At 55.9% G+C, this 25,192-nt stretch overlaps 2 protein-coding genes across 2 annotated transcripts in view; one reads left to right on the top strand and one right to left on the bottom strand.

Moving 5' to 3' along the window:
* The first annotated feature begins 447 nt into the window (after positions 1 to 447).
* Positions 448 to 1,381, top strand: LOC127567190 (basic salivary proline-rich protein 2-like). Its single transcript, XM_052009883.1, has 2 exons — positions 448 to 1,156; positions 1,302 to 1,381. Exons 1-2 carry the CDS (start codon positions 448 to 450, stop codon positions 1,379 to 1,381), a joined length of 789 nt encoding a protein of 262 aa, XP_051865843.1.
* A 74-nt stretch (positions 1,382 to 1,455) lies between these two features.
* Positions 1,456 to 25,192, bottom strand: part of psme2 (proteasome activator subunit 2) — a gene marked incomplete at its 5' end in the record, with an annotated part of 41,924 nt that continues 18,187 nt past the window's right edge. Inside the window, 10 exons of the mRNA XM_052009881.1 lie at positions 1,456 to 1,710; positions 2,936 to 3,022; positions 3,993 to 4,047; positions 5,908 to 5,975; positions 7,917 to 7,985; positions 10,240 to 10,337; positions 11,480 to 11,513; positions 17,326 to 17,409; positions 21,835 to 21,897; positions 23,462 to 23,494. Coding sequence (XP_051865841.1) covers positions 1,627 to 1,710; positions 2,936 to 3,022; positions 3,993 to 4,047; positions 5,908 to 5,975; positions 7,917 to 7,985; positions 10,240 to 10,337; positions 11,480 to 11,513; positions 17,326 to 17,409; positions 21,835 to 21,897; positions 23,462 to 23,494 — 675 coding nt within the window. The remainder of the gene's footprint in view (positions 1,711 to 2,935; positions 3,023 to 3,992; positions 4,048 to 5,907; positions 5,976 to 7,916; positions 7,986 to 10,239; positions 10,338 to 11,479; positions 11,514 to 17,325; positions 17,410 to 21,834; positions 21,898 to 23,461; positions 23,495 to 25,192) is intronic.

Here is a 25,192-nt window from a genome sequence, read left to right as displayed (position 1 = left end):
GGAGGGGGTGGGGGGGAAGGGGGAGGGGGAGAAGGGGGGAGGGGGTGGGGAGAAGGGGGGAGGGGGAGGAGGGGGTGGGGGGAGGGGGGAGGGGGAGCAGGGGGAGGGGGAAGGGGAGGGGGGAAGGGGGAGGAGGGGGGAGGAGGGGGACGGGGAAGGGGGAGGGGGAGGAGGGGGGAGGGGGGGAAGGGGGAGGGGGGAGGAGGGGGAGGGGAGGAGGGGGAGGGGGAAGGGGGGAGGGGGAGGGGGGAAGGGAGGGGGGAGGGGGGGGAGGGGGAGGGGGAGGGGGCAGAGGGCTGAACAGCCCCACGCCCCTCCTCAGGTTGGTCAGACAGCGCCACCCGTAGGCTGGGAGGACCCACCACCCTCCCCCCACCCCCCAACCCCCCCCCCAGCACGGGGCCGACGCCACCCACTGGCCAGGAGGACCCCCCCCCAATCAGGGTGATGGCGCCCTCCACAGGCTGGGAGGACCCCAGCAGGGCGACAACGCCTCCCTCAGGCTGGGAGGACCCGCCCACTCCTCCAGACGGCGCCCCCCACAGGCTGGGAGGACCCACCCCGTCCTCCAGACGGCGCCCCCCACAGGCTGGGAGAACCCACCCCGTCCTCCAGACGGCGCCCCCCACAGGCTGGGAGGACCCGCCCAGTCCTCCAGACGGCGCCCCCCACAGGCTGGGAGGACCCGCCCACTCCTCCAGACGGCGCCCCCCACAGGCTGGGAGGACCCACCCAGTCCTCCAGACGGCGCCCCCCACAGGCTGGGAGGACCCACCCAGTCCTCCAGACGGCGCCCCCCACAGGCTGGGAGGACCCACCCAGTCCTCCAGACGGCGCCCCCCACAGGCTGGGAGGACCCACCCAGTCCTCCAGACGGCGCCCCCCACAGGCTGGGAGGACCCGCCCACTCCTCCAGACGGCGCCCCCCACAGGCTGGGAGGACCCACCCAGTCCTCCAGACGGCGCCCCCCACAGGCTGGGAGGACCCACCCAGTCCTCCAGACGGCGCCCCCCACAGGCTGGGAGGAGCCGCCCACAGCGAGTGGGAAGGAGAGGTTTGTCCCACCAGGAGCGGCCGAAGCGATGAAGACCCCGTGTTCCCGGGGAGCTCTGAAGAATGAGGGGCGACCAAACCGAGAAGACGCAAAGTCCCAAGGTGGTGGGGGGGGGGGGGAGATGTGGAGAGGTTCCCACCCGGCGGGAGGGTCTCGGACGAGAGGGGTGCCGGTCCTTTCACCCTGAGGGCTGGAGGAGCCTCTTCCCTCAGAGGGCTGGTGGATCTCTGCAATTCTCTCCCCCAGAGTTAACAGATGCTTTAAAAGGTGGGGGAAGGAACGCAGAGGAGGAGATGAGTCCCCGGGACGGATCGTCCCCGGGCTGACACACAAGGTCGAGGCAGTCAGGGAGATGCAGGGAGCGCGGTGCAAAGAGTCAACGGTCACAGGTCCACACACGTTCTGTACTCAAATAATAAACTTACTTTATTAATACCTGACACAACATAACAGACAAGGCCACAGGTGTTGGGGGGGGGTGGTGACAGTGCGCGGGACCACAGACCGAGGCAGGATCCTGTCCTCCGCTGGCCGTGACCGACCGGGCAGCCCCTCCCTCGCAGAGATCCCCTCAGTACATGGAGTAGGACTTCTCCTCTCCCTTGGGACTGGTGACCTTCTCCGCGTTCTTGGTGATCAAATCCAGCAGCTCGATCTGCGGCGAAGAGGAGGGAGAGGGGTGAGGAGGGGGTTTCACCGTTCGGAGGGGAGGGGTGGGGGGGAGAGAGGGGTGGGAGAGGATGGTGGCGGGAGAGAGGATGGAGGGGAGGGGGGGAAGGATGGAGGGGAGGTGGGAGACGATGGAGGGGGAGGGGGGAGAGGATGGACTGGGGGGTGATGGAGGGGGAGGGGGAGACGATGGAGGGGGGAGAGGATGGAGGGGGAGGGGAGGACGGAGAGGGGGGGGAGAGAGAGAGGGGGAGGGGAGAGGATGGAGGGGGAGGGGGGAGAGGATGGAGGGGGAGGGGAGTGAGGATGGAGGGGGAGGGGAGAGGATGGAGGGGGAGGGAGAGAGAGACGGAGGGGGAGGGGGAGAGGATGGACTGGGGGGTGATGGAGGGGGAGGGGGAGACGATGGAGGGGGGAGAGGATGGAGGGGGAGGGAGAGGACGGAGGGGGAGGGGGGTGAGGATGGAGGGGGAGGGGGAGACGATGGAGGGGAGAGGATGGAGGGGGAGGGAGAGGATGGAGGGGGAGGGGGAGAGGATGGAGGGGGAGAGGATGGAGGGAGGGGGGAGAGGATGGAGGGGGAGGGGGCAGATGGAGGGGGAGGGGGGAGAGGGACGGAGGGGGAGGGGGAGAGCATGGAGGGAGGGGGGAGAGGATGGAGGGAGGGGGGAGAGGATGGAGGGGGAGGGAGAGATGGAGGGGGAGGGGAGAGGATGGAGGGAGGGGGGAGAGGATGGAGGGAGGGGGAGAGGATGGAGGGGGAGGGGGAGATGGAGGGGGAGGGGGAGTGGGACGGAGGGGGAGGGGGAGACGATGGAGGGGGAGGGGGGAGACGATGGAGGGGGAGGGGGAGAGGATGGAGGGGGAGGGGGGAGAGGATGGACGGGGGTGATGGAGGGGGAGGGGGAGAGGATGGGGGGGAGAGGATGGGGGGAGAGAGGGGAGAGAGGGACAGAGGGGGAGAGGACCTCAGTAATCTCCCTCCCCCCGACCGCGTACCAGTAATCTCCCTCCCCCACACAGTGTGCATCAGTAATCTCCCTCCCCTGGATAAGAGTCCCCAGTAACCTCCCTCACCCTCCAGCTCCCTCACCCTCCGCCCCCCCCCCCCACCTCCCCCAGGGAGCCTACTTCAGTTGCCCTCCCCCGCAGGACGTTGCCCCCTTGCCGAGGCTGTAAGTCCCCGAGTTTGCCCCAACTGCTGTACTCACGTAGTATCCTCTGACGTCCATGATCATCGTCCTGATATCCAGGTAGGCAGCTTCGTCCTTCTCGTGCACCAGCTGGCGGTAATCCATCTGAAACGGGTGGGGGTCCGTGAGAGGCCGCGAGCCGACGGGGGCGGGGGCAGCTCCATCGCCAGCGAAGGCTCGGGGGGCGTGGGGGCAGGGAGGAGGAGGTGGCTTCCCACCCGGGGGTGTACGGCCGAGGCTTTACGAGGCGTGGGTCAGACCGCACTGTGAGCCGTTCTGGGCCCTGTATCTCAGGTAGGACGTGCCGGGTCCAGAGGAGGTTCACAAGAACCGTCCCGGGAGTGGAAGGGTTAACGTACGAGGAGCGTTTGACGTCTCTGGGCCTGTACCCGATGGAGTTCAGAAGGATGAGGTGGGGGTGGGGGTTCTCACTGAAACCTCCCGGGTACTGGAAGGCCGGGACAGAGCGGACGCGGAGAGGACGTTCCCGTCAGTGGGAGAGTCCGGGATCCGAGGGCACAGCCTCAGAACGAAGGGACGTCCCTTTAGGACGGAGATGAGGAGGAAATCCTTCAGCCGGAGGGCGGTGAATCCGTGGGATTCGTTGCCACAGAGGGGGGTGGAGGACAAGTCACTGGGGGTATTTAAAACAGGGATTGATGGGTTCTCCATCGGTGAGGGCGGTGGGGGGTGAAGGGCAACAAAATCGCACAGGTTCACCGCCCTCCGGCTGAAGAAATTCCTCCTCATCTCCATCCTAAAGGGACGTCCCTTCGTCCTGAGGCTGTGCCCTCGGATCCCGGACTCTCCCACTGACGGGAACGTCCTCTCCGCGTCCGCTCTATCCCGGCCTTCCAGTGTCCAGGAGGTTTCAGTGAGACACCCCCCCCATCGCTCTGAATGTGGTAGCCTCTTACTGCAGACCCAGGATGAGGGCCCTTCCTGCCGACCCCAATTTGGGGCTCCCCCTGCCGCCGCCCCCCCACCCCCCACACCCAGTCCAGAGTCCGGCCCCACCCCCCCACCCGCCTCCCTGTAGGGGCTGGTGAGCAGTGTTAAGAGGTGGGTCACTCACCACGTGGGTGTCCTTGGAAGCTTTGGCCACTGCGTCCCCTCGCTCGGTGAAGTACCTGTGGTGGGACGGAGGGAGCTCGTCAGCCTCGGAGGGTGGGGGAGTCTGTGAGGGGGGTGTGGGAGGGAATCTGCGAGGGGGGATGGGGGGAATCTACGAGGGGGTTGGGGGGGAATCTGCAAGGGGGGGCAGGTGACGGTGCTGCACAGGGCGTTCATGCTCCGGCGGGACCACCCCCCTGCCAAATGTCCGGCTGCAGGACTGCGCTTGCCTGCGCGAGGAGAGAACGCGAACAAGCGTGCGCGTTCGCCCGCGTGGGTCACATGCGCACATACAGTCTGCGCGTGTCGGCATGTGCACAGTATGCAGACGGGGGGCACACTACACCTACGGGAGCCGCTAACACGGACGTACTCGATCTCTGTGCACTTGCGTGTATGGGCGCAGTGTCCGTGTGTACGCTGTGCATGTTAGTGTGCGTGTACATGTTAGATTTCACATGCAATTTTTTGTGGGTATGCAAACATACGTGATTTGCGTGTTCCCTTAAATGCATGTGCCAATAGACGTGTGTGTTTATATGTTACTAGTGTGCGGGGTTGCATTTTGGAAGGACAAATCAAGGTAGGGCACACACTGTAAATGGTTGGGCACTGAGGAGTGCGGAGGGACAAAGGGATCTGGGAGCTCAGATACATAATTCCCTAAAAGTGGCGTCGCAGGTCGACAGGGTTGTAAAGAAGGCTTTTGGCATCCTGGCATTCATACATGAAAGTATTGAGTACAGGAGTTGGGATGTTATGGTGAGGTTGTATGAGACATTGGTGAGGCCGAATTTGGAGTATTGTGTGCAGTTCTGGTCACCTCGCTATAGGAAGGATAACAGTAAGATTGAAGGAGTGCGGAGGAGATTTACTAGAATGTTGCTGGGTCTTCAGGAGTTGAGTTACAGGGAAAGATTGAATGGGTTAGGACTTTATTCCTTGGAGCGCAGAAGAATGAGGGGAGATCTGATAGAGGTTTACAAAATTATGAGGGGTACAGACAGAGTAAGTGCGAGTAGGCTCTTTCCACCTAGACCAGGAGAGATAAGTACCAGAGGACATGGCTTTAGGGTGAAAGGGGAAAGGTTTTGGAGGAACTTCTTCACTGAGAGAGTGGTGGGAGTGTGGAACGGGCTGCCGTCTGACGTGGTAAATGCGGGCTCACTCTTACGTTTGAAGAATAAATTGGATAGATACATGGACGGGAGAGGTCTGGAGGGTCATGGACTGGGTGCAGGTCAACGGGACTAGCGGAGTGAAGTTTCAGCACAGACTAGAGGGGCCGAATGGCCTGTTTCCTGTGCTCTATGGCTAGTGCAAGTGTATAGATGTGTCTGTGTGCAGGGTGTACACACTCCCCTGGGGGCTCCGGTTCCCTCCCATGTCCCAATGATGTGCGGGTCGGTGGGTTAATCGGCTGCTGAGAATTGTTCCCCCCCCCCCCCCCCCCAGTGTGTGGGTGAGGGGGTAGGTTCTGGGGGGAGTTGCTGGGAATGTCGGCTGGCGGGGGGGGGGAGGTCGGTGTAACTGGGTGCTCGGTGGTCGGCAGGGGCTGGGTAGGCCGTGCTGGGAGACTCTCTGACTCCGTGTGGTGTGTGTGTGTCTGTGTGCTGCAGGCCCTTACATCTACATGTGTGTCTGTAGCACGCTACATGTGAGTGTACATGCAGGCGTGTGTGCACAAGGGCATACGCTAGGTGTTTGCGTGCACGCCTACGTGTATGCAGACATGTCTGTGTGTGTGTGTGTGTGTGTGTGTCTGTCTGTCTGTCTGTCTGTACAGTGCCGTGCGCGGAGGACAGGTCAGGTGCCGGGGGTCCCTCGGGAAGGGGTGTGAGGGTGGGGTCAGCAGCGGGGAGGGGAAGGGGTCCTACTTGGTGATGGCGGTCTGGAATCCCTCCACCTTGGTCTTGATGGCTCCAATACGTTCCAGAATCTTCTCCTGAGGTTGGGGGGGGGTGGGGGGAAGAGAGACAGAGAGAAGACCAGCACACGTCACTCTCCGAAGGATGTTGAGCCCCTCCCCAGGGCCACGGGCCCCACCTTGCCCCGTGACCTTCCCCTCCCCGACCCCCGAGGTGCGGGAGTCGGCCGAAAGTGTCCTGGACCACTCCGCCCCCAAACCCACTCCCCCCTCCCCACCTCCACCACCCACCCCCCCCCCCCCACAGCCCACCACAGACCAGGTCAGCTTGGTCGGACCCCCCTCAGATCACGTGCCCCCCTCCCCTTCCCCCTCCCAGACCCAGGCTGTCTGAGAGGCACTGCTACCCCATCCCATTATCACCCCCCACCCCCACACACACACTGACCCACCCCAGCTCCCGCTTCACTCGGACATTTCCCCACGGCGCCACCCCACCCGACCCGTCTCCACCACCCCTCCCCCTCCATTTCCCCAAACCCCAGCGGCCTCCTCCGCTCACTGCGGCTGACAGGCCCGAGAGGGGCCGAACAGCCTCTCCCTGTCCGTGTGTGTGTGTGTGTGTGTGTGTGTGTGTGTGTGTGTGTGTGTGTGTGTGGAGGCGAAGGGGTAAAATCTGGTGGGGGGGGGGAGGCGCAAGGTGACGGGGAGGAGGGTCCCTCCGGGAGCCGGCACGGATTCGCGGCCCGAACGGCCTCGGTTTACGGGAACGCACCGGCCTTCCCTCTTGACGCCTCAGGAGGTGACGCGGTGGGGACAGCTCTCCCAGCTCCCCGCCAATCCCGTTTTATTCTCCCCACCTTCCCGTCGACTTCTCCTCCCCAGATTCCGCCCCTCGCTCCCACACCGGGGGGGGGGGCGGGGGGGGGACCGATTCCCAGCAGGGCCGATTAACCCCCGCGTCGTAGGGACGGCGCCGGGGGTGGGACCCGAACCCGGGTCTCCGGAGGCTGGGAGTCAGTGGCTCTAACCGCTGGGCCGCCGCGCCGGGCCCGCCGGGGAGAGGAGCAAACAGTGGTGCGAAAGGGGAGAGGGAGCCCCCCCCCCCCCCCCCGGGACAGAATCAACCAGAGGGAGGGGGGGGGGGTGCGGGGGACGGTGACAGAAACCACCCCACCCCACATGTATTGTGAAGGGTCACGGCTGTCACCTGGTCGAAAGCCACACCACTGTCAATCATGGCCCGGCCCCACCCACCCATTAGCGCACACCCTTGACCATTGGCCTTTGTAAACACCTTTGGACCTGGTCCTGAGCCATTGGCTTGTTTGAATTACCTGGGCTGGCTCCACCCAGCCCTACAGCGCTATAAAGAACGCCACACGTGCGTGGTTCGCTCTCTCTTGACTGCTCCGGGAATCGTGAAACAACACCGAGGAGACCACTGGTGAGAGTGTGCACTTCCGCAAGTGTCCTAAGTAGATTCCCAGGAGCGTAGAGCTGATGCTTGCACTGAGTCAAGGGGTGGCGGGTACCGTACTGTTCCTTCCTTGACTTGTTTGTACCCAGTTTGTTGTGTGTCTGTGTGTGTGTCTCTGTGTGTGTGCGTCTCTGTGTGTGTGTGTATGTGTGTGTGTCTCTGTGCGTGTGTCTCTGTGCGTGTGTCTCTGTGCGTGTGTGTCTGTGTGTGTGTGTGTGTGTGTGGGTGTGTGTGTGTGTGGGTGTCTCTGTGTGTGTGTGTGTGTGTGTGTGGGTGTCTGTGTGTGTGTGTGTGTGTGTGTGTGTGTGCGCGCGCATCTCACCCTTGTTGCGATTCCCCCCCACGTTCACGATCACCCGTGTGCGTGTGTGTAGGTGTGTGTCCGTTCCCGTTCATCCTGTCCCGCGTTTTGTCGCTGCGGATAAACCATTTTAACTCCAAGGACTGTGTCCAGAGTCCTTGCCCCTCGAGACATTTCGAACTTGTCTTACCTTACAACAGCGCACCTGCCGGTGTATCTCCCCCCGCTACTCACTCACCTGCACTGCGACACCAAAGTCGTTGCCGTCCTCGATCTTGGGGATCAGGTAGGTGATCCAAGTGGTGAGCTGTGGAAGCAGGAACAGGGGAAAGGGTATTGGAATTGGTTTATTATTGTCACTTGTACCGAGGTACAGTGAAAAACTTGTCTTGCAAACCGATGGTACAGGTCAATTCATTACACAGTGCAGTTACATTGGGTCAGTACAGAGTGCATTGAGGTAGTACAGGTAAAAACAATAACAGTACAGAGTAAAGTGTCACAGCTACAGAGAAAGTGCAGTGCAATAATGTGCAAGGTCACAACAAGGTAGATCGTGAGGTCAGAGTCCATCTCATCGTATATGAGAACCGTTCAATAGTCTTATCACAGTGGGGTAGTAGCTGTCCTCGAGCCTGGTGGTACGTGCCCTCAGGCTCCTGTATCTTCTACCCGATGGAAGAGAGAATGTCCCGGGTGGGTGGGGTCTTTGATTATGCCGGCTGCTTCACCAAGGCAGCGAGAGGTAAAGACAGAGTCCAAGGAGGGGAGGCTGGTGTCTGTGACGTGCTGGGCTGTGTCCACAACTCTCTGCAGTTTCTCGCGGTCCTGGGCAGAGCAGTTGCCGTACCAAGCCGTGATGCATCCAGATAGGATGCTTTCTATGGTGCATTGATGAAAGTTGGTGAGTGTCAAAGGGGACAAACCAAATTTCTTTAGCCTCCTGAGGAAGTAGAGGCGCTGGTGAGCTTTCTTGGTCGTGGCATCTACGTGATTTGACCAGGACAGGCTGTTGGTGATGTTCACTCCAAGGAACTTGAAGCTCTCAACCCTCTCGACCTCAGCACCATTGATGTAGACAGATGCATGTACACCACCCCCTTTCCTGAGGTCAATGACCAGCTCTTTTGTTCTGCTGACACTGAGGGAAAGGTTGTTGTCGTGGCACCATTCCACTAAGCTCTCTGTCTCCTTCCTGCAAGGTCCCCACCTAGTGAGATACCTGTGCTGACCCAGAACCTGGAGTGACCCAGGGGGGTGTAGTAGGAGCTCTGCCCTGTCCCGGACCCAGGGGGGTGACCAGTGTGGAGGCTCCAATGTGCAGGATCGCAAGAGGCCGCAGAGGGTTGCAGACTCGGCCAGCTCCATCACGGGCACAACACTCCCCGCCATCGAGGACATCTTCGAGGCGGTGCCTCAAGTAGGCAGCATCCATCACTGAGGACCCTCACCACCCGGGACGTGCCCTCTTCTCGTCAGTACCATCGGGCAGGAGGTACAGGAGCCTGAAGACCCGCACTCAGCGATTCAGGAACAGCTTCTTCCCCTCTGCCATCAGATTTCTGAACAGTCCATGAACTCACTTTATTTTATGTAACTTACAGTAATTTTTAAGCCTTTGCACTGTACTGCTGCCACAAAACAACACATTTCACAACATAGAAGTCAGTGATAATAAATCCGATTCTGAGTTGTGCAAGTAACTAAAAGGCCTGTGAGTCGATGGATCTACTTGATGAATCTTTGACTGAATCATTCGAGATTAAGAAGGTATCGTTGCTCGGCGAAGTCATTGTCTCATGATGCCGGAGACTGCAGATGCTGGAATTCGGAGCAACAATCTGCTGGACGAACTCTGGGCCACACGATCACAAGGAGCAGAAGGAGGCCGTTCGGCCCGTCGAGTCTGCTCCGCTACCTCACCACGAGCTAAACTAGTCTCCCATCCAGCCCCAGTTCCCAGCCTTTTCCCCATATCCCTTGATACCCTGACTAATTGGATACCTATCAACCTCCTCCTTAAACACCCCCAATGATCGGGCCTCCACAGCTGAACGTGGCAACGAATTCCACAAATCCACAGCCCCCTGGCTAAAGAAATTTCTCCTCATCTCTGTTCTAAATGGGTACCCTCTAATTCTAAGACTGTGCCCTCTGGTCCTGGACTCACCCACCAAGGGAAACAGCTTGGCCACATCTACTCTGTTCAGTTCTCTCAACATTCGAAATGTTTCTATGAGGTTCCCCTCTCATTCTTCTGCACTCCAATGAACACAGTCCAAGAGCCGACAATCGCTCATCGTACGTAAGCCCTTTCATTCTGGGAATCGTCCTCGTAAATCTCCTCTGAACCCTCTCCAACATCAGTACATCAGCCCTGATGCAGCGTTTCGATGCGAAACGTCGACAATTCCTCCCCCCTCCCACAGATGCAGCTCGACCCGCTGAGTTCCTCCGGCAGAGTGCTTGTCGATATTCGTCTGATGCGTTTTAAATTGCGCGCTGCGTTTATAATTAGCGACAGACATCCCCCCCTCCCACCCCCCAGCCCCGTCACTCACCAGGATGCACGCCTCCTTCAGTGACCTGAGCTCTGGCTTCACCCGCTGGACCAGGGCCACGATCTTCTCGTTGGGCTTCTGTAACCCGCACTTTGGAGCTGTTTGTTGAGGGTTGAGAGAGTTAGCACACACACACACACCCCCCTCGTCGTTCCCGTCCGGAACCGCACCGTGACACGACGCACCCATTCTGGGATGCAAGATTGTATTGTTGGGGGTCGTGGCTGTCACGTGACAGCACTGCCCACTACCTGGTCGGAAGACACACCACTGCCAATCAAGGTCTGGCCCCGCCCCACCCATCGGCGCACATCTGACCATTGGCCCCTTTAAGCATCTTTGTACTTGGCCTCGGGCCATCGATTAGTCCTCGCCGGCACCGGGCCATTGGCCTTTGTAAATTACCTGGGCCGGAGCCTCCCAGCCCTCCAGCACTATAAAGGGCGCCACATGTGCTCGGCTCTTTCTCTTTGCCGGCTTCGAGGGATCACCCTGCTTCACTCCAGGCCGAGGACCGTGGAACGGCGCTGGAGAGATCATTGGTGAGGTGTGCACTGCTAAAAGGGTTGGGAGCGTCTTAGTTAGTGTCCCTAGTAGCAGAGAGCCGTGCCTGCACTGAGTCAAGGGGTGGCGGGTATTGTATTGTTTTTACTTGGTTGTCTGTACTCAGTTTGTTGTGTGTGCGTGTGTGTGTGCGCGTGTGTGTGTGCGCGTGTGTGTGTGCGCGTGTGTGTGTGCGCGTGTGTGTGTGCGCGTGTGTGTGTGCGCGTGTGTGCGTGAGCGCGTGTGCGTGGGCGGGTGTGTGCGGGCGGGTGTGCGTGCGTGCGTGTGTGGGTGTGGGGGTGGGGGTGTGGGTGTGTGTGTGGGTGTGTGGGTGTGTGTGTGGGTGTGTGTGTGTGGGTGTGGGTGTGTGTGTTATTCCCGTTACCCGTTCCCCGCGTTCGTCTTTTGTAAATAAATCATTTATCTCCAGGACTGTGTTCAGAGTCCTCGCCCTTCGAGACCCCGAATCTGTTCCACAACAGAGAACCCCCCCCCTCCTCCCTCGTCAGCAGGGATCCGAGAGGGGTGGTCCCCGCCCTACTCCCCCCCCCCCCCCCGCTCCGCTTCCCGAGATCACGACGGCCGCGGATTCCGGCTCCCGACGGGAAGCAAAGCCCAGGAGAAGCCTCCCTCGGTTGGATAGCTGTCGGCAGCCCACCAACCCCCCCCCCCCCCCCCCCCCGGATGGGTCACTCACGTTTCTCCTTCTTTTTCTCCTTCCCCTCGTCCTCCTGCAGAGGGAGAGATTTAGGAGACCGGTCAGCGAGTTTGGGCTTGTTTAGAACACAGAACAGTGCAGCACAATACAGGCCCTTCGGCCCACCATGTTGTGCCCACCTTTAAACCTCACCTAAGACTATCTAACCCCTTCCTCCCACATATCCCTCTATCTTAAATTCCTCCATATGTTTATCTTGTAATCTCTTGAATTTGACCAACGTACCTGCCTCCACCACCCCCCCAGGCAGCGCATTCCATGCCCCAACCACTCTCTGGCTAAAAAACCTCCCTCTGATATCTCCCTTGAACTTCCCCCCCATTACTTTAAAGCCATGCCCTCTTGTATTGAGCATTGGTGCCCTGGGAAAGAGGCGCTGGCTGTCCACTCTATCTATTCCTCTTAATACTTTGTACACCTCTATCATGTCTCCTCTCATCCTCCTCCTCTCCAAAGAGTGAAGCCCTAGCTCCCTTAGTCTCTCCTCATAATGCACACTCTCTAAACCAGGCAGCATCCTCGTAAACCTCCTCTGCACCCTCTCCAACACTTTGCGGATGACACCAAGGTTGGGGGTGTTGTGGATAGTTTGAAGGGCTGTCAGAGATTACAGAGGGACATAGATAGGATGCAGAGTTGGGCTGAGAAGTGGCAGATGCAGTTCAACCCAGATAAATGTGAAGTGGTTCATTTTGGTAGGTCAAATATGATGGCAGAATATAGTCTGAATGGTATGACTCTTGGCAGTGTGGAGGATCAGAGGGATCTTGGGGTCCGAGTCCTTAGGCCGCTCAAAGCGGCTGCGCAGGTTAACTGTGGTTAAGAAGGCATATGGTGTATTGTCCTTCATCAACCGTGGAATTGAATTTAGGAGCTGAGAGGTATTGTTGCAGCTATATAGGTCCCTGGTCAGACCCCACTTGGAGTACTGTGCTCAGTTCTGGTCGCCTCACTACAGGAAGGATGTGGAAGCCACAGAGAGGGTGCAGAGGAGATTTACAAGGATGCTGCCTGGATTGCGGAGCATGCCTTATGAAAGCAGGCTGAGGGAACTCGGCCTTTTCTCCTTGGAGAGACGGAGGATGAGGGGGGACCTGATATAAGATGATGAGAGGTATTGATCAGGTCGATAGTCAGAGGCTTTTCCCCAGGGCTGAAATGGTGGCCACGAGAGGACACAGGTTTAAGGTGCTGGAGAGTAGGTACAGAGGAGTTTTTTACTCAGAGAGTGGTGAGTGCGGGGAACGGGCTGCCGGCAATGGTGGTGGAGGCGGATACGATAGGGTCTCTTAAGAGACTGTTGGATAGGTACACGGAGCTGAGTAAAATAGAGGGCTGTGGGTAAGCCTAGTAACTTCTAAGGTAGGGACATGTTCGGCACAGCTTTGTGGGCTGAAGGGCCTGAACTGTGCTGTAGGTTTTCTATGTTTCTATCGTTCCTATAATGAGGCGACCAGAACTGGCCAAGGTACTCTAAGTGTGGTCTAACCAGAGTTTTGTAGAGCCACATCATTACCTCGCAGCTCTTAAACTCGATCCCTCGACTTATGAAAGTTAACGTCCCATAAGCTTTCTTAACTACCCTGTCCACCTGTGAGGCAACTTTCAGGGATCTGTGGATATGAACCCCCAGATCCCTCTGCTCCTCTACACTGCCCAGAATCCTGCCATTAACTTTGTACTCCGCCTTGGAGTTTGTCCTTCCAAAGTGTACCGCCTCACACTTCTCCGGACTGTGGGGGGGGGTTGGGGGTTTTATCGGATCACTGACAGTCTCGGTCTCAACCCCTTGGATATTGTTGCTCACTGTATTGAATATATTCTGTTCACCCCACTATAGGAAAGATGTCACTAAACTGGAAACAGTGCAGTAAAGCTGTTGCCAGAACACGAAGGACTGAGTTATAGGGAGCGGTTGGGCATGCTAGGACTTTATTCCTCGGAGGGTAGGAGACTGAGGGGTGATCTAATGGAGGTGTGTAAAATCATGAGGGGCATCGATAGGGTGAAGGCACACAGTCTTTCCCCCCAGGCTTGGGGAATCAAGAACCAAGCCCCAGGGTTGGGAGATAGGTTTAAGGTGAGAGGGGGACAGATTTAATAGGAACTTGATGGGCTACGTTTTGTTTTACTCACAGAAGGTGGTCCGTATATGGAATAAACTGCCAGAGGAAGCGGCTGAGGCAGCTACAACAATCTCCTTCGAAAGACATGGGTAGGAAAGGTTTTGAGGGATATGGGCCAAACGTGGGCAGGCGTGGTAGTGTCGCGGTTAGCGTAACGCTTTAGAATGCCAGCGACCCGGGTTCAATTCCGGCCGCTGCCTGTAAGGAGTTTGTACGTTCTCCCCGTGTGTCTGCGTGGGTTTCCTCCGGGTGCTCCGGTTTCCTCCCACATTCCAAAAGACGTACGGGTTGGGAAGTTGCGGGGGTGCTATGTTGGCGCCAGAAGCATGGCGACACTTGTGGGCTGCCCCCCAGAACACTCTACGCAAAAAGATGTATTTCACAGTGTGTTTCGATGTACATGTGACTAATAAAGATATCTTATCTTAACTGGGAATAGCTTGGATGGGGAACCTTGGTCGGCATGGACTAGTTGGGCTGAAGGACCTGTTTCCATACTGTGTGACTGTACATCCTCACCCCTTGTTACAAGCGGTCAGTGAGACCCCACCACCCTCTGCTTTAGAAATTCATTGGCGTCCAGGGCTTCTGTTTTGGCAGGGTTATGGGAATATATTTCCACCAAACAGCCTTTTGTTCATCTACTGACACGTCGGGAATTGTGCTAATAACGTTAGCATTTACTCATCGTCACCAAACTGGGCAGCTCCTTCAAGGGTATTTGAGCGCCAGCCTCGTAGGAAGCTTTCGAGAGGGTGCAGAGGGAGATTTACCAGGATGCTGCCTGGATTGGAGAGCATGTCTTCTGAGGATAGGTTGAGCGAGCTGGGGCTTTACTCTTTGGAGAGGAGGAGGATGAGAGGTGACTTGATAGAGGTGTACAAGAGGTACAGATCAAGCGGACAGTCAGAGACTTTTTCCCGGGGTGACAATGGCCAATACGAGGAGACATCATTTTAAGGTGATTGGAGGAAGGTATAAGGGGGATGTCAGGGGTAAGTTTTTTTACACAGAGAGTGGTGGGTGTGTGGAACACACTGCCGGCAGAGGTTGTGGGGGGGCAGATACATTAGGGACATTTAAGAGACTCTTAGACAGACACATGAATGATAGAGAAATGGGGGGTCTATGTGGGAGGGAAGGGTTAGAGCAGGATAAAATGTTGGCACAACATTGTGGGCCGAAGGGCCTGTACTGTGCTGTAATGTTCTACGTTCTAGGTGGGGCTGAAGTCTCAAACTGGTCCACGGCTGGTAAAGATGGCAGGTTCCCTCCCCGGCCGGGAATCAGAGAACCAAGCGGGTTCCCGTGGCAACCTGGGGATTCGGGGTCATAATTTTCGATGATTTGATGATTTCATTTGCCGATCATTCACAGAGTTTTAAATCCCGCCGCCGCTGCAGTGGGGTTTGTACCTCGGTCTCTCGGGTCTCTGGGGAGTGAACTTGCAACACGGAGACAGGCCCTTCGGCCCACAGGGTCTGCGCTGACCAACAGCCACCCATTTACACTGATCCCGTTTCATTCCCGTCAACTCCCCCCCCAGATTCTGCCCCTCGACCACACACCGGGGGTGGGGGGCAGTTGCAATTAACCCACCGACCCGCACGGTCTTTGGGACGTGGGAGGGAACCGGAGCCCCCGGGGGTCGGGGGGGGGACCCACGGGGTCACAGGGAGAGCGTGCAGACTCCGCACACAGACGGAGGTCGGCATCAAAGAGCTGAGACGCAGCAGTTCCAACTGTTGTGCTGCCTCGAGGAGGGCGAGGCATTGTTGCAGGACGGACTTGAAACCCACGCTTCCTCCCTCCCATTCCCACAAGGTGAGGAGGTGAGCAGCCTCCCTGAGGAGCCCAGCCCTTGTGGCTTAGGTGCTCCCTCGATGCCATCAGGTAGGGATTTAGAACCAGGGCCAACGTGTTACCCAGTTGGGACGGCAGAGGGGAACTTGCTGGCAGTGTTGTCCTTCCCCCTGGCCATTGTGGTGAGGGGGAGGCAAGCGGCCATCGTGGTGAGGGGAGGCAAGCGGCCATCGTGGTGAGGGGAGGCAAGGGCCATTGTGGTGAGGGGAGGCGGCGGCCATTGTGGTGAGGGGAGGCGGCGGCCATTGTGGTGAGGGGAGGCAAGCGGCCATTGTGGTGAGGGAAGGTGGCGGCCATGGTGGTGAGGGGAGGCAGCGGCCATTATGGTGAGGGAAGGTGGCGGCCATGGTGGTGAGGGGAGGCAGTGGCCATTGTGGTGAGGGAAGGTGGCGGCCATGGTGGTGAGGGGAGGTGGCGGCCATCGTGGTGAGGAGAGGCGGCGGCCATTGTGGTGAGGGGAGGCAAGCGGCCATTGTGGTGAGGGGAGGCAAGCGGCCATTGTGGTGAGGGGAGGCAAGGGCCATTGTGGTGAGGGGAGGCGGCGGCCATTGTGGTGAGGGGAGGCGGCGGCCATTGTGGTGAGGGGAGGCAAGCGGCCATTGTGGTGAGGGAAGGTGGCGGCCATGGTGGTGAGGGGAGGCAGCGGCCATTATGGTGAGGGAAGGTGGCGGCCATGGTGGTGAGGGGAGGCAGTGGCCATTGTGGTGAGGGAAGGTGGCGGCCATGGTGGTGAGGGGAGGTGGCGGCCATCGTGGTGAGGAGAGGCGGCGGCCATTGTGGTGAGGGGAGGCAAGCGGCCATTGTGGTGAGGGGAGGCAAGCGGCCATTGTGGTGAGGGGAGGCAAGCGGCCATCGTGGTGAGGGGAGGCAAGCGGCCATCGTGGTGAGGGAAGGCGGTGGCTATTGTGGTGAGGGGAGGCAAGGGCCATTGTGGTGAGGGGAGGCAAGGGCCATTGTGGTGAGGGGAGGCGGCGGCCATCGTGGTGAGGGGAGGCAAGCGGCCATTGTGGTGAGGGGAGGCGGCGGCCATTGTGGTGAGGGGAGGCAAGGGCCATTGTGGTGAGGGGAGGCGGCGGCCATTGTGGTGAGGGGAGGTGGTGGCCATTTTGATGAGGGAAGGCAATAAACTATCAAGTGGTTGCCGCCCTTTAGGCTAGTATTTACCACCCAGGAGGAGCTGGGGACGAGCTGCCTCCTCAAACCACTGCAGTCCCTGTGGCGAAGGTGATCCCAGGATGCTGTCTGATAAGGAATTGCAAGATTTCTGCCATGAAGGAACGTCCAGTGTCTCTCCCAGGCGGTACGGAGGAGGAGAACTTGCAGGCGGTGGTGCAAGTCTCCCCTGTTACCCCTCCTGCCCCCATCTTTCTTAGCAAGAGAGTTCAAGGGCTCAAAGACCCATGACCTTCGAGGGGAAGAGCCTCTTGCCTACTCAGCTGAGCACAAGTGGCAGTGGTGGTGGTCAGAGGCCAATCCAATTGCCTCGCCCGCCCATAAGGGGTTCGCACTGTGCGAATGGGAGGGCTTATGAGCCAGTGGCTACCATCCCATTGGCACCCACCCCCCGAGCACTTTGCCCTTTCCCAGGTCTCTTGCTTCCCATCACCCTGGCAAGAGTGTGACCTTTCAACCAGTCGTAGGGCAATGGGTCGGGGTTGGCAGGGGTGGGGGTGGGGGTGGGGGGGGGCAAGAGGTGTCATGAATGGGACGGCCCCATTTCAGGCCCTGGTGTAGATTTCCCTGCCCCACCTCACCGCCTGCACACCCCCATTTCCACCCCCCCCCCCCCACCGCCTCACCCACCCCACAGGCCCGCCCCCACTCTGAGCCTCTCACCTCCTCGTTCTTGGGTGGATCCGGGATCGGGATATCCAACTCGGCGTGGACCAGCGACAGGTCCGAGACGTTGAACAGGTCGGCCTGCGGCAGACGCAATCGGGGCAGGTCAGAGTCGGACCCCCAGCCAGCCTCCCCACACCCTCCCCCAACCCCCCCGCTCAACCACACCTTCCTCCCACCCGCCCAAAAACCTCCCCCTCCCCCCAACCTCTCCGCCTCTGACACCCTCCGCCCGTGGGCCAGGCCGTCCGGCCCATCCCGCCTGTGGCGGCCTTTCCACCCCTCCGCACGGAGGGAGGTGAGGGGTGAGGGGGCCCGTTAGATGACCTGAGGGGTGGGAGGGAAAATTTCACGTGTTGGGTGAGAGAGATACTGGCAGGGTGGAGGGCGAGGAAGAGAAAAACATTCCCACGCGGGGAATGGCGATGAGCTGCAAGGGGCAGGGGTAGCGAGAGAGAGAGTCAGTCAAAGGCAGTGGGCTTGGCGTGGCAGTGGGGTTATCTACGAAGGCTGTCAGGAACCAGCAAAGGGGCATTACAAGGGACGGTCCAACAGACGGAACGAACGGCCTCCCAGGAGCAGAAAACCCGGATGGAATAATTACCGGGCAAATTAGAACACACGTGGGGAGCTTTTTTGAACTACTTGCAAAACCATTAATTTGGTGCTTAAAGTACAGATACTGGCTAATACTATTATGTCTTTAGGGCTTTTTTTTGTCTTTTTTTTTACACCAAACAGCTTCAGTCTTGGTAGTGGGTTTAAATTTTTTATGTAATAAAATTATTCCAATTTATTAATATTAATTAGTTATCATTTCTGTGATTTCAAGTGTGATCCAATACAATGTAGCTTGTAACACCTTGTCTTTTTTTTGTTTCATGTACTTTCTATTTTCTATCTGGAATTAATAAAAAATATTGTAAAGGAAAAGAAAGAACACACGTTGTTTTCCCTGGAGCGCTGAGGGGTGACCTGATGGACGTATACAAGACAGAGGCAATCACAACGCGCCAGCGGCTTTACCTTAGGAGGTTTGGCTTGTCACCAAACACTCTAACTTCTACAGCTGTACTGTTGAAAGTATCCCTGCTGGTTGCATCATGTACGGCAATTCGAATGCACAGGTACGCAAGATGCTGCAGGCAGTAGTGGACTCGGCCCAACACATAACGGGCACATCCCTCCCCGCCATCGGTGGCATCTACAGGAGGTGCTGCCTCAAGGAGGCAACGTCCATCATCAAAGATGCCCACCATCCGGGCCGTACCATCTTCTCGCATCGGGCAGGAGGTACAGAAGCCTGAAGTCCCCACACCACCAGGTTCAGGGACAGCTAGTTCCTTTCAACCATTCAGTTCTTGAACCAACCAGCACAACCCCAATCACTACCTCAGTACAGCAACACTAGGACCGCTTGACCACTTTGCACCTCAATGGACATTTTTTTGTTTTAAATCGTGTTCTTTCTTGTAAAAATTGTGTATAATTTATGAGTAATTCATGCTTCTCTTGTGAATGCCACTTATCTGATGCTCTGTGCCTGTGATGCTGCTGCAAGTGAGTTTTTCATTGCATCTGTGCACACGTGGACTTGTGCAGATGACGGTAAACTCGACTTTGAGGTTATGAAAGGCGTGGATAGGCTAAGGCAGCCAAAATCACTTTCCCCCATGGTTCGGGTAGCAAAAGCCAGAGAGCATTATCCAACACCTCCCGCCACTTTTCAGCGGTTCTCTCAAGCTATAGCATGTTTAAACTTAGAAAAAATTAGGACTGGCACTGTTGATCCTTTGCTTAAATTTGAGGAAGTTTGGAGCCCATTTATTCAATATTTCCACATGATATAAGCAGACCTTTCTCGAATCCCTTTCAATAACCTTTGAATATAAAGGAGCGGAGCTAATGACAGAATAATGATTTATTTTTAAAACGAAGAAATATCAGTCCAGCTTTTTTTTTTGGAAGTTTTTGGTTTGCTTTTGTCTATTTTTTTTGATTTGGGGGGTTCTCTTTTCACATCATTAAATCTCTTTTCAATTTTTTTTTGTATCATCTTCACTTAGTAAGAGAGCGGGAGGTACAGGTTACATATTTTACTCCTTGTGAGTATATATATTAACGTTATTACTGTTATCTCGATCTCTTCGTATAATCATTAATGTTGGGGATATTAATTTGAATTAATTTGAAATTCAATAAAAAGCTTGAAAAAGAAAGATATCTTATCAGGACTGAGAGTGCGGAGGGGGCAGTGCCGGTATAAAGAGGCGGGAGGGAGGCAGTGAGACAGGGCCCGAGAGGTCAGTCCTGATGCAGGGTCCCAATCCGAGACGCGGACAATTCCTACCCCCACCTTCACCCGCCCCCCCCCATCCACACCCAAAATGCCGTCTGGCCCACAGATCCCTTTCAATAATCCTTGAATACAGAGGAGCAGAGCTAACGACATGATAATTTTTTTTTAGTTGAAGAAATATCAGTCCAGTTTTCTTTTGTTTCTGGTTTTGTTTGGTTGATTATTAATATTTTTTTTGACATGGGGGTTCTTTTCTCATATAATTAAATCTCTTTTCAATTTTCCTTTTGTATTATGTTCCCTCAATAAGAGAACGGGAGGTCTAGATTACTTTTTTTTACTCCTTGTGATTATATATGTATAATTACCAATGTTATAGATATTAATTTGTACTAATTTGAAAATTAATAAAAAGATTGTAAAGAAAGAAAAACAAGAGAGTTGAGGTTTAAGGTGAGAGGAAAGAGATCTGAGGGGTAAGTTTTGCTTTTCATATATATGTATACAGAGAGGGGTTGATATCTGGAACGTGCTGCCAGACACAATCACTACGTTTCTGCGGCATTTAGACAGGGACTCAAAACAGGTGCGGCGTGGAAGGATATGGTCCCAATGCGGGCAAACGGGATTAGTGCAGCTGGGGAAAGGGGTCGGCATGGATTTAATGGGCCAGAGGGCCTGCTTCTGGTGCTGTACCACTCTAACGCGGTGAAAAGCTTGGCTCGGAGACGGGCGAGGCCAGATGTGGGTGGCTGAGCCAAGTCAGGAGTCGCGCCGTTGGGATGGTCTGTGCCCAGACCGTGCTGGGACCAGCACTGGGTGCTCGCAACGTGGCCTCCTCTACGCCCGAGGAACCAAACGCAAGCTGGGTCACCGCTCTGGGGGGGCACCTGCATTCAGTCCGCAGGAGCGAACCCAGAGCTCCTGGTTACCTGTCACTTTAATTCTCCCTCCCACCCCCATTTCTTTGTCTCTGCCTGCATCAGGACTGCCCATTTCTGCCGTAAATGGCCCATCTGTGATCATGCCTCATTTCTCTACATCCATGAGTACAAATACAGCATTTGTCTGTTTTATCATCCTCTTCATTAACCTAACAGTCACAACTTTCCCCGAGGGCAATCCTGGCCTCACCCACTCACAGATATTCCCTTTGTCCTATCCATTACTCTCAATCCTCTTTACATCTTAAGTCAAACTTTCCCCCGAGGGCAATCCTGGCCTCACCCAATCACAGATATTCCCTTCGTCCTATCCATTACTCCCAACCCCCCCCCCCCCCCCTTTACATCTTCAAACTAACTTCTATTTCCTATCTTTCCCGCTTCTGATGAAGGGTCTCAGACCCAAAATGCTAACTCTCGATTTCCCCCTCTACAGGCGCTGCCCGGACTACAGAATCCTAGGAGCGACGGAGGATGAGGGGGGGACCTGACAGAGGTGTATAAGATGATGAGAAGCATTGATCGTGTGGATAGTCAGAGGCTTTTCCCCAGGGCTGAAATGGTGGCCACAAGATGACACAGGTTTAAGGTGCTGGGAAGCAGGTACAGAGGAGATGTCAGGGGTAGGTTTTTTACTCAGAGTGGTGAGTGTGTGGAACGGGCTGCCGGCAACGGTGGTGGAGGCGGATACGATAGGGTCTTTTAAGAGAATTTTGGATCGGTACATGGAGCTGTGGGTGAGCCTAGTAATTTCTAAGGTAGGGACATGTTGGGCACAGCTTTGTGGGCTGAAGGGCCTGAATTGTGCTGTAGGTTTTCTATGTTTCTGTGTTCTAAATCGTATTCGACCCACTTAAAAATGAGAGTCGCTCGTTTATGATGGAGACGAGGGGAGATCTCTCTCTCTCTCCCTCTCCCTCGAACTTCTCTCTCTCTCTCTCTCTGGAACTCTTCCCCAAGAGGGCAGTGGGAGCAGGGTCTGGGAACGTTTCCAAGGGCCGAGCCGGAGGGATTCTCCATCATCGGTTGGGTGGGGGGTGGGGGGAGGGTGAAAGGTCACCCGGGGGTGGACCGACAGCGAGGTTTGGGGTCGTAGTCAGATCGGCCGGGAGTGGGCGAGCAGGTGCGAGGGGGCTGAGCGGTCTCCTCCTACTCCCAATCTGTACGTTTCAGTGTGAGGGCAGTCACTGCACGCCGGCCCGGTTTTGCTGGGAGTCTGCCCCGGAGAAGGGATCTGGGCTGTTCGAGAGGCAGTGGATTTACCCGGAGTAAGTTGTCCAGCTCCATGAGTTTGTTGGGCAGGTGGCTGGAGATCAGCAGGATGGCCTGTGGAGAGAGAGAGGGGGAAGGGGATTAAACGGTGTCAGCCCGATCCTCAATGCCCCCACCTCACCAGCCTTGCAGTGAGCACGCACCTTTGCAGCTGGGAACCATCCAACGTCCGTGCACGGGTACGTACGTACACACACGTGTACAGGCACACCCGCACATGCACAGGCACACGCAAACGCATGCCAGCGCGCAAAGCAACACAAGCAATGTATGAACAAGCACACGAGGTCGTGACACATACACACACATACACACACATACACACCATGTGCACATATACTGCGGACTTGTCTGCGATTGTGTCTATGTTCTTCTTAAGATCTTTATCTTTATTAGTCACATGTACATTGAAACACACAGTGAAATGCATCTTTTGCGTAGAGTGTTCTGGGGGCAGCCCGCAAGTGTCGCCACGCTTCCGGCGCCAACATAGCATGCCCACAACTTCCCAACCCGTACGTCTTTGGAACATGGGAGGAAACCGGAGCACCCGGAGGAAACCCACGCAGACACGGGGAGGACGTACAAACTCCTTACAGACAGCGGCCGGAATTGAACCCGGGTCGCTGGCAATATAATAGCGTTACACTACCGTGCCTGCCCCTTGCACTAAGGTCTTGCTTTAGCACAGTTATCTTTTTTCACTGTAAGGTCCAATGTCTAATTTATGTTCTGTGTGTGTTGTCTGCACCTACATGCCTGCGGTGCTGTTGCATTGTACCTGTACCTCACCGTACTTGTGCACATGACAATGAAGTTGATGTGTACACGGTATCTATATATGGACACATGAATCAGAATTTTATCACTGACATCTAACATGAACTGTGTTGTTTTGTGGCAGCAGTACAGTGCAAGGCATAAAAATCTACAAATTACAAAAATAAATATTTCAGCAAAGAAAACGGAATAATGAGGTTGTGTTCACGGGGTCGTGAACCGTTCAGAAATCCGAGAGCAGCGCACCATGTTTAGGTGCACACTCATTACGTAGATTCACACACGCCCCACACACACACACACACACACACAAACACAAGCATAATGCGTAGACACACATGAACAAGCGCGCACGCGCACACAATGTATGTACACACACAACATATGGATCCACAGACACAATTCAGACACAAACACTGAGTCAGTGCTATTGCTGTCTCTTACACACACACACACACACACACACACACACACACACACACACACACACACACACACACCCTGACACACACAGCCAGAGACAGAGACACACACAGAGACAGACACAGACACACACGGACACAGACAGAGACGGACACACAGAGACAGATACCGAGACACACACACACACACACACACACACACACACACACACACCGAGACAGACAGACACACACAGACAGAGACAAACACACACACACAGACAGAGGCAGGCACAGAGACAGACAGACAGACGGACACACACACACACACACACACACACACACAGACAAACATGGGCGCACACAGAGACAGACACACGCACACAGACAGACCTGTGCGCACACACACACAGACAGACACGCAGTTGATTACTTACATCAGTGCAGATTTGACCCCGAAAGCTCTCCACCTGAGGAGGAAGGGAGGAGGTTGAGAAGCTTTACAGACAGCGTCACGCTTTATGGGTCATGCTCAAACACAAACACAGGCGAAGCCCCACGCCAACCCTTTACTCCCTTCACAGAGCAACGCAAACCCAATCGTTAAAGTCACAGAGTCAAACAGAACAGAAACAGGCCCTTCGGCCCACCAAGTCGATGCCGACCATCGAGTACCCGACCACACCAATCCCAACTGCTGCCCTCTGCACCTCAGCGATTCAAGTGCTCGTCCAGATACTTCTTAAATGTTGCAGGCGGGAGGAGTTCTCTGCCTCCACTGCCCCCTCAGAGAGTAGAACCACAGAACCATAGAACACTACAGCACAGAAAACAGGCCATTCGGCCCTTTTAGTCTGTGCCGAAACTTTATTCCATTGGTCCCATTGACCTGCACCTGGTCCATACCCCTCCAGACCTCTCCCGTCCATGTATCTATCCAATTTATTCTTAAAACGTAAGAGTGAGCCCGCATTTACCACGTCAGATGGCAGCCCGTTCCACACTCCCACCACTCTCTGGGTGAAGAAGTTCCCCCTAAACCTTTCCCCTTTCGCCCTAAAGCCATGTCCTTTCGTACTTACCTCTCCTAATCTAGGTGGAAAGAGCCTACTCGCACTTATTCTGTCTGTACCCCTTCATAATTTTGTAAACCTCTATCAGATCTCCCCTCATTCTTCTGCGCTCCAAGGAATAAAGTCCTAACCTGTTCAATCTTTCCCTGTAACTCAACTCCTGAAGACCCGGCAACATTCTAGTGAATCTCCTCCGCACTCCTTCAATCTTACTGATATCCTTCCTATCGTTAGGTGACCAGAACTGCACACAATACTCCAAATTTGGCCTCACCAATGTCTCATACAACCTCACCATAACATCCCAACTCCTGTACTCAATACTTTGATTTATGAATGCCAGGATGCCAAAAGCCTTCTTTACAGCCCTGTCGACCTGTGACGCCACTTTCAGGGAATTATGTATCTGAACTCCCAGATCCCTTTGTTCCTCCGCACTCCTCAGTGCCCGACCATTTACGGTGTGTGTCCTACCGGTACGTTCCACCTTCCAACCAGCCTCTGAAAATATTCCTCCTTAGATCCCCTCTGTACCTCTTACCCTATAACTCAGCCCTCTGGATTCAGAAGGCTGTTCTGCTCACCTCTTCACTGGGATGGCACTTATCGTCCATCCCGAGCTCCCACACCCCCCAACTGAACCACCCAGGTGGTTACGAGCCAACCACACAGGATTGGGTCTGGAGTCACGTCTAGGCCCAGTCCAGGTAAGGACGGAAGACTTCCTTCCCTCCCAAAGGACCTCAGTGAACCGGATGGGTTTCTACAACAATGCAGGTCATTGGTATCATAGTCATAGATTTGTACAGCACAGAAACAGGCCCTTCAGCCCATCATGTTCATGCCAACCCTTTTGCCCATGTGATAATCCCATTTTGCCCGCAGTAGGACCGTATCTTTCTATACCTTGTGTTACAAGCCCAGGTGGCTGCTTGATGAGTGTCCCTTTAAGATGCCTGAATGGTAGTGTGTGTGGGTTTATCTGACTACTGCAGGTGGGGGGGGACAGAAAACATCTATACCTGGAATGATGTAAGTGTCTGAAGGGCAGGCACAGGGAGAGAGGTAGAGGTAGAGGTAGAGGTAGAGGTAGGG

This window comes from Pristis pectinata, unplaced genomic scaffold (genome assembly GCF_009764475.1).
Source record: "Pristis pectinata isolate sPriPec2 unplaced genomic scaffold, sPriPec2.1.pri scaffold_174_arrow_ctg1, whole genome shotgun sequence".
NCBI lineage: Eukaryota > Metazoa > Chordata > Chondrichthyes > Rhinopristiformes > Pristidae > Pristis > Pristis pectinata.
Note: the sequence above shows the minus strand (reverse complement) of the source record. Positions and strands in the feature narration are given on the sequence as shown.

Excerpts from the sequence above, each read along its gene's own strand:
- LOC127567190 (XM_052009883.1), top strand. The coding sequence starts at position 448 with ATGGCGCCCTCCACAGGCTGGGAGGACCCCAGCAGGGCGACAACGCCT. Across the intron at positions 1,157-1,301 it reads AGAAGACGCAAAGTCCCAAG|AGTTAACAGATGCTTTAAAA; the intron begins GTGGTGGGGGGG and ends TCTCTCCCCCAG.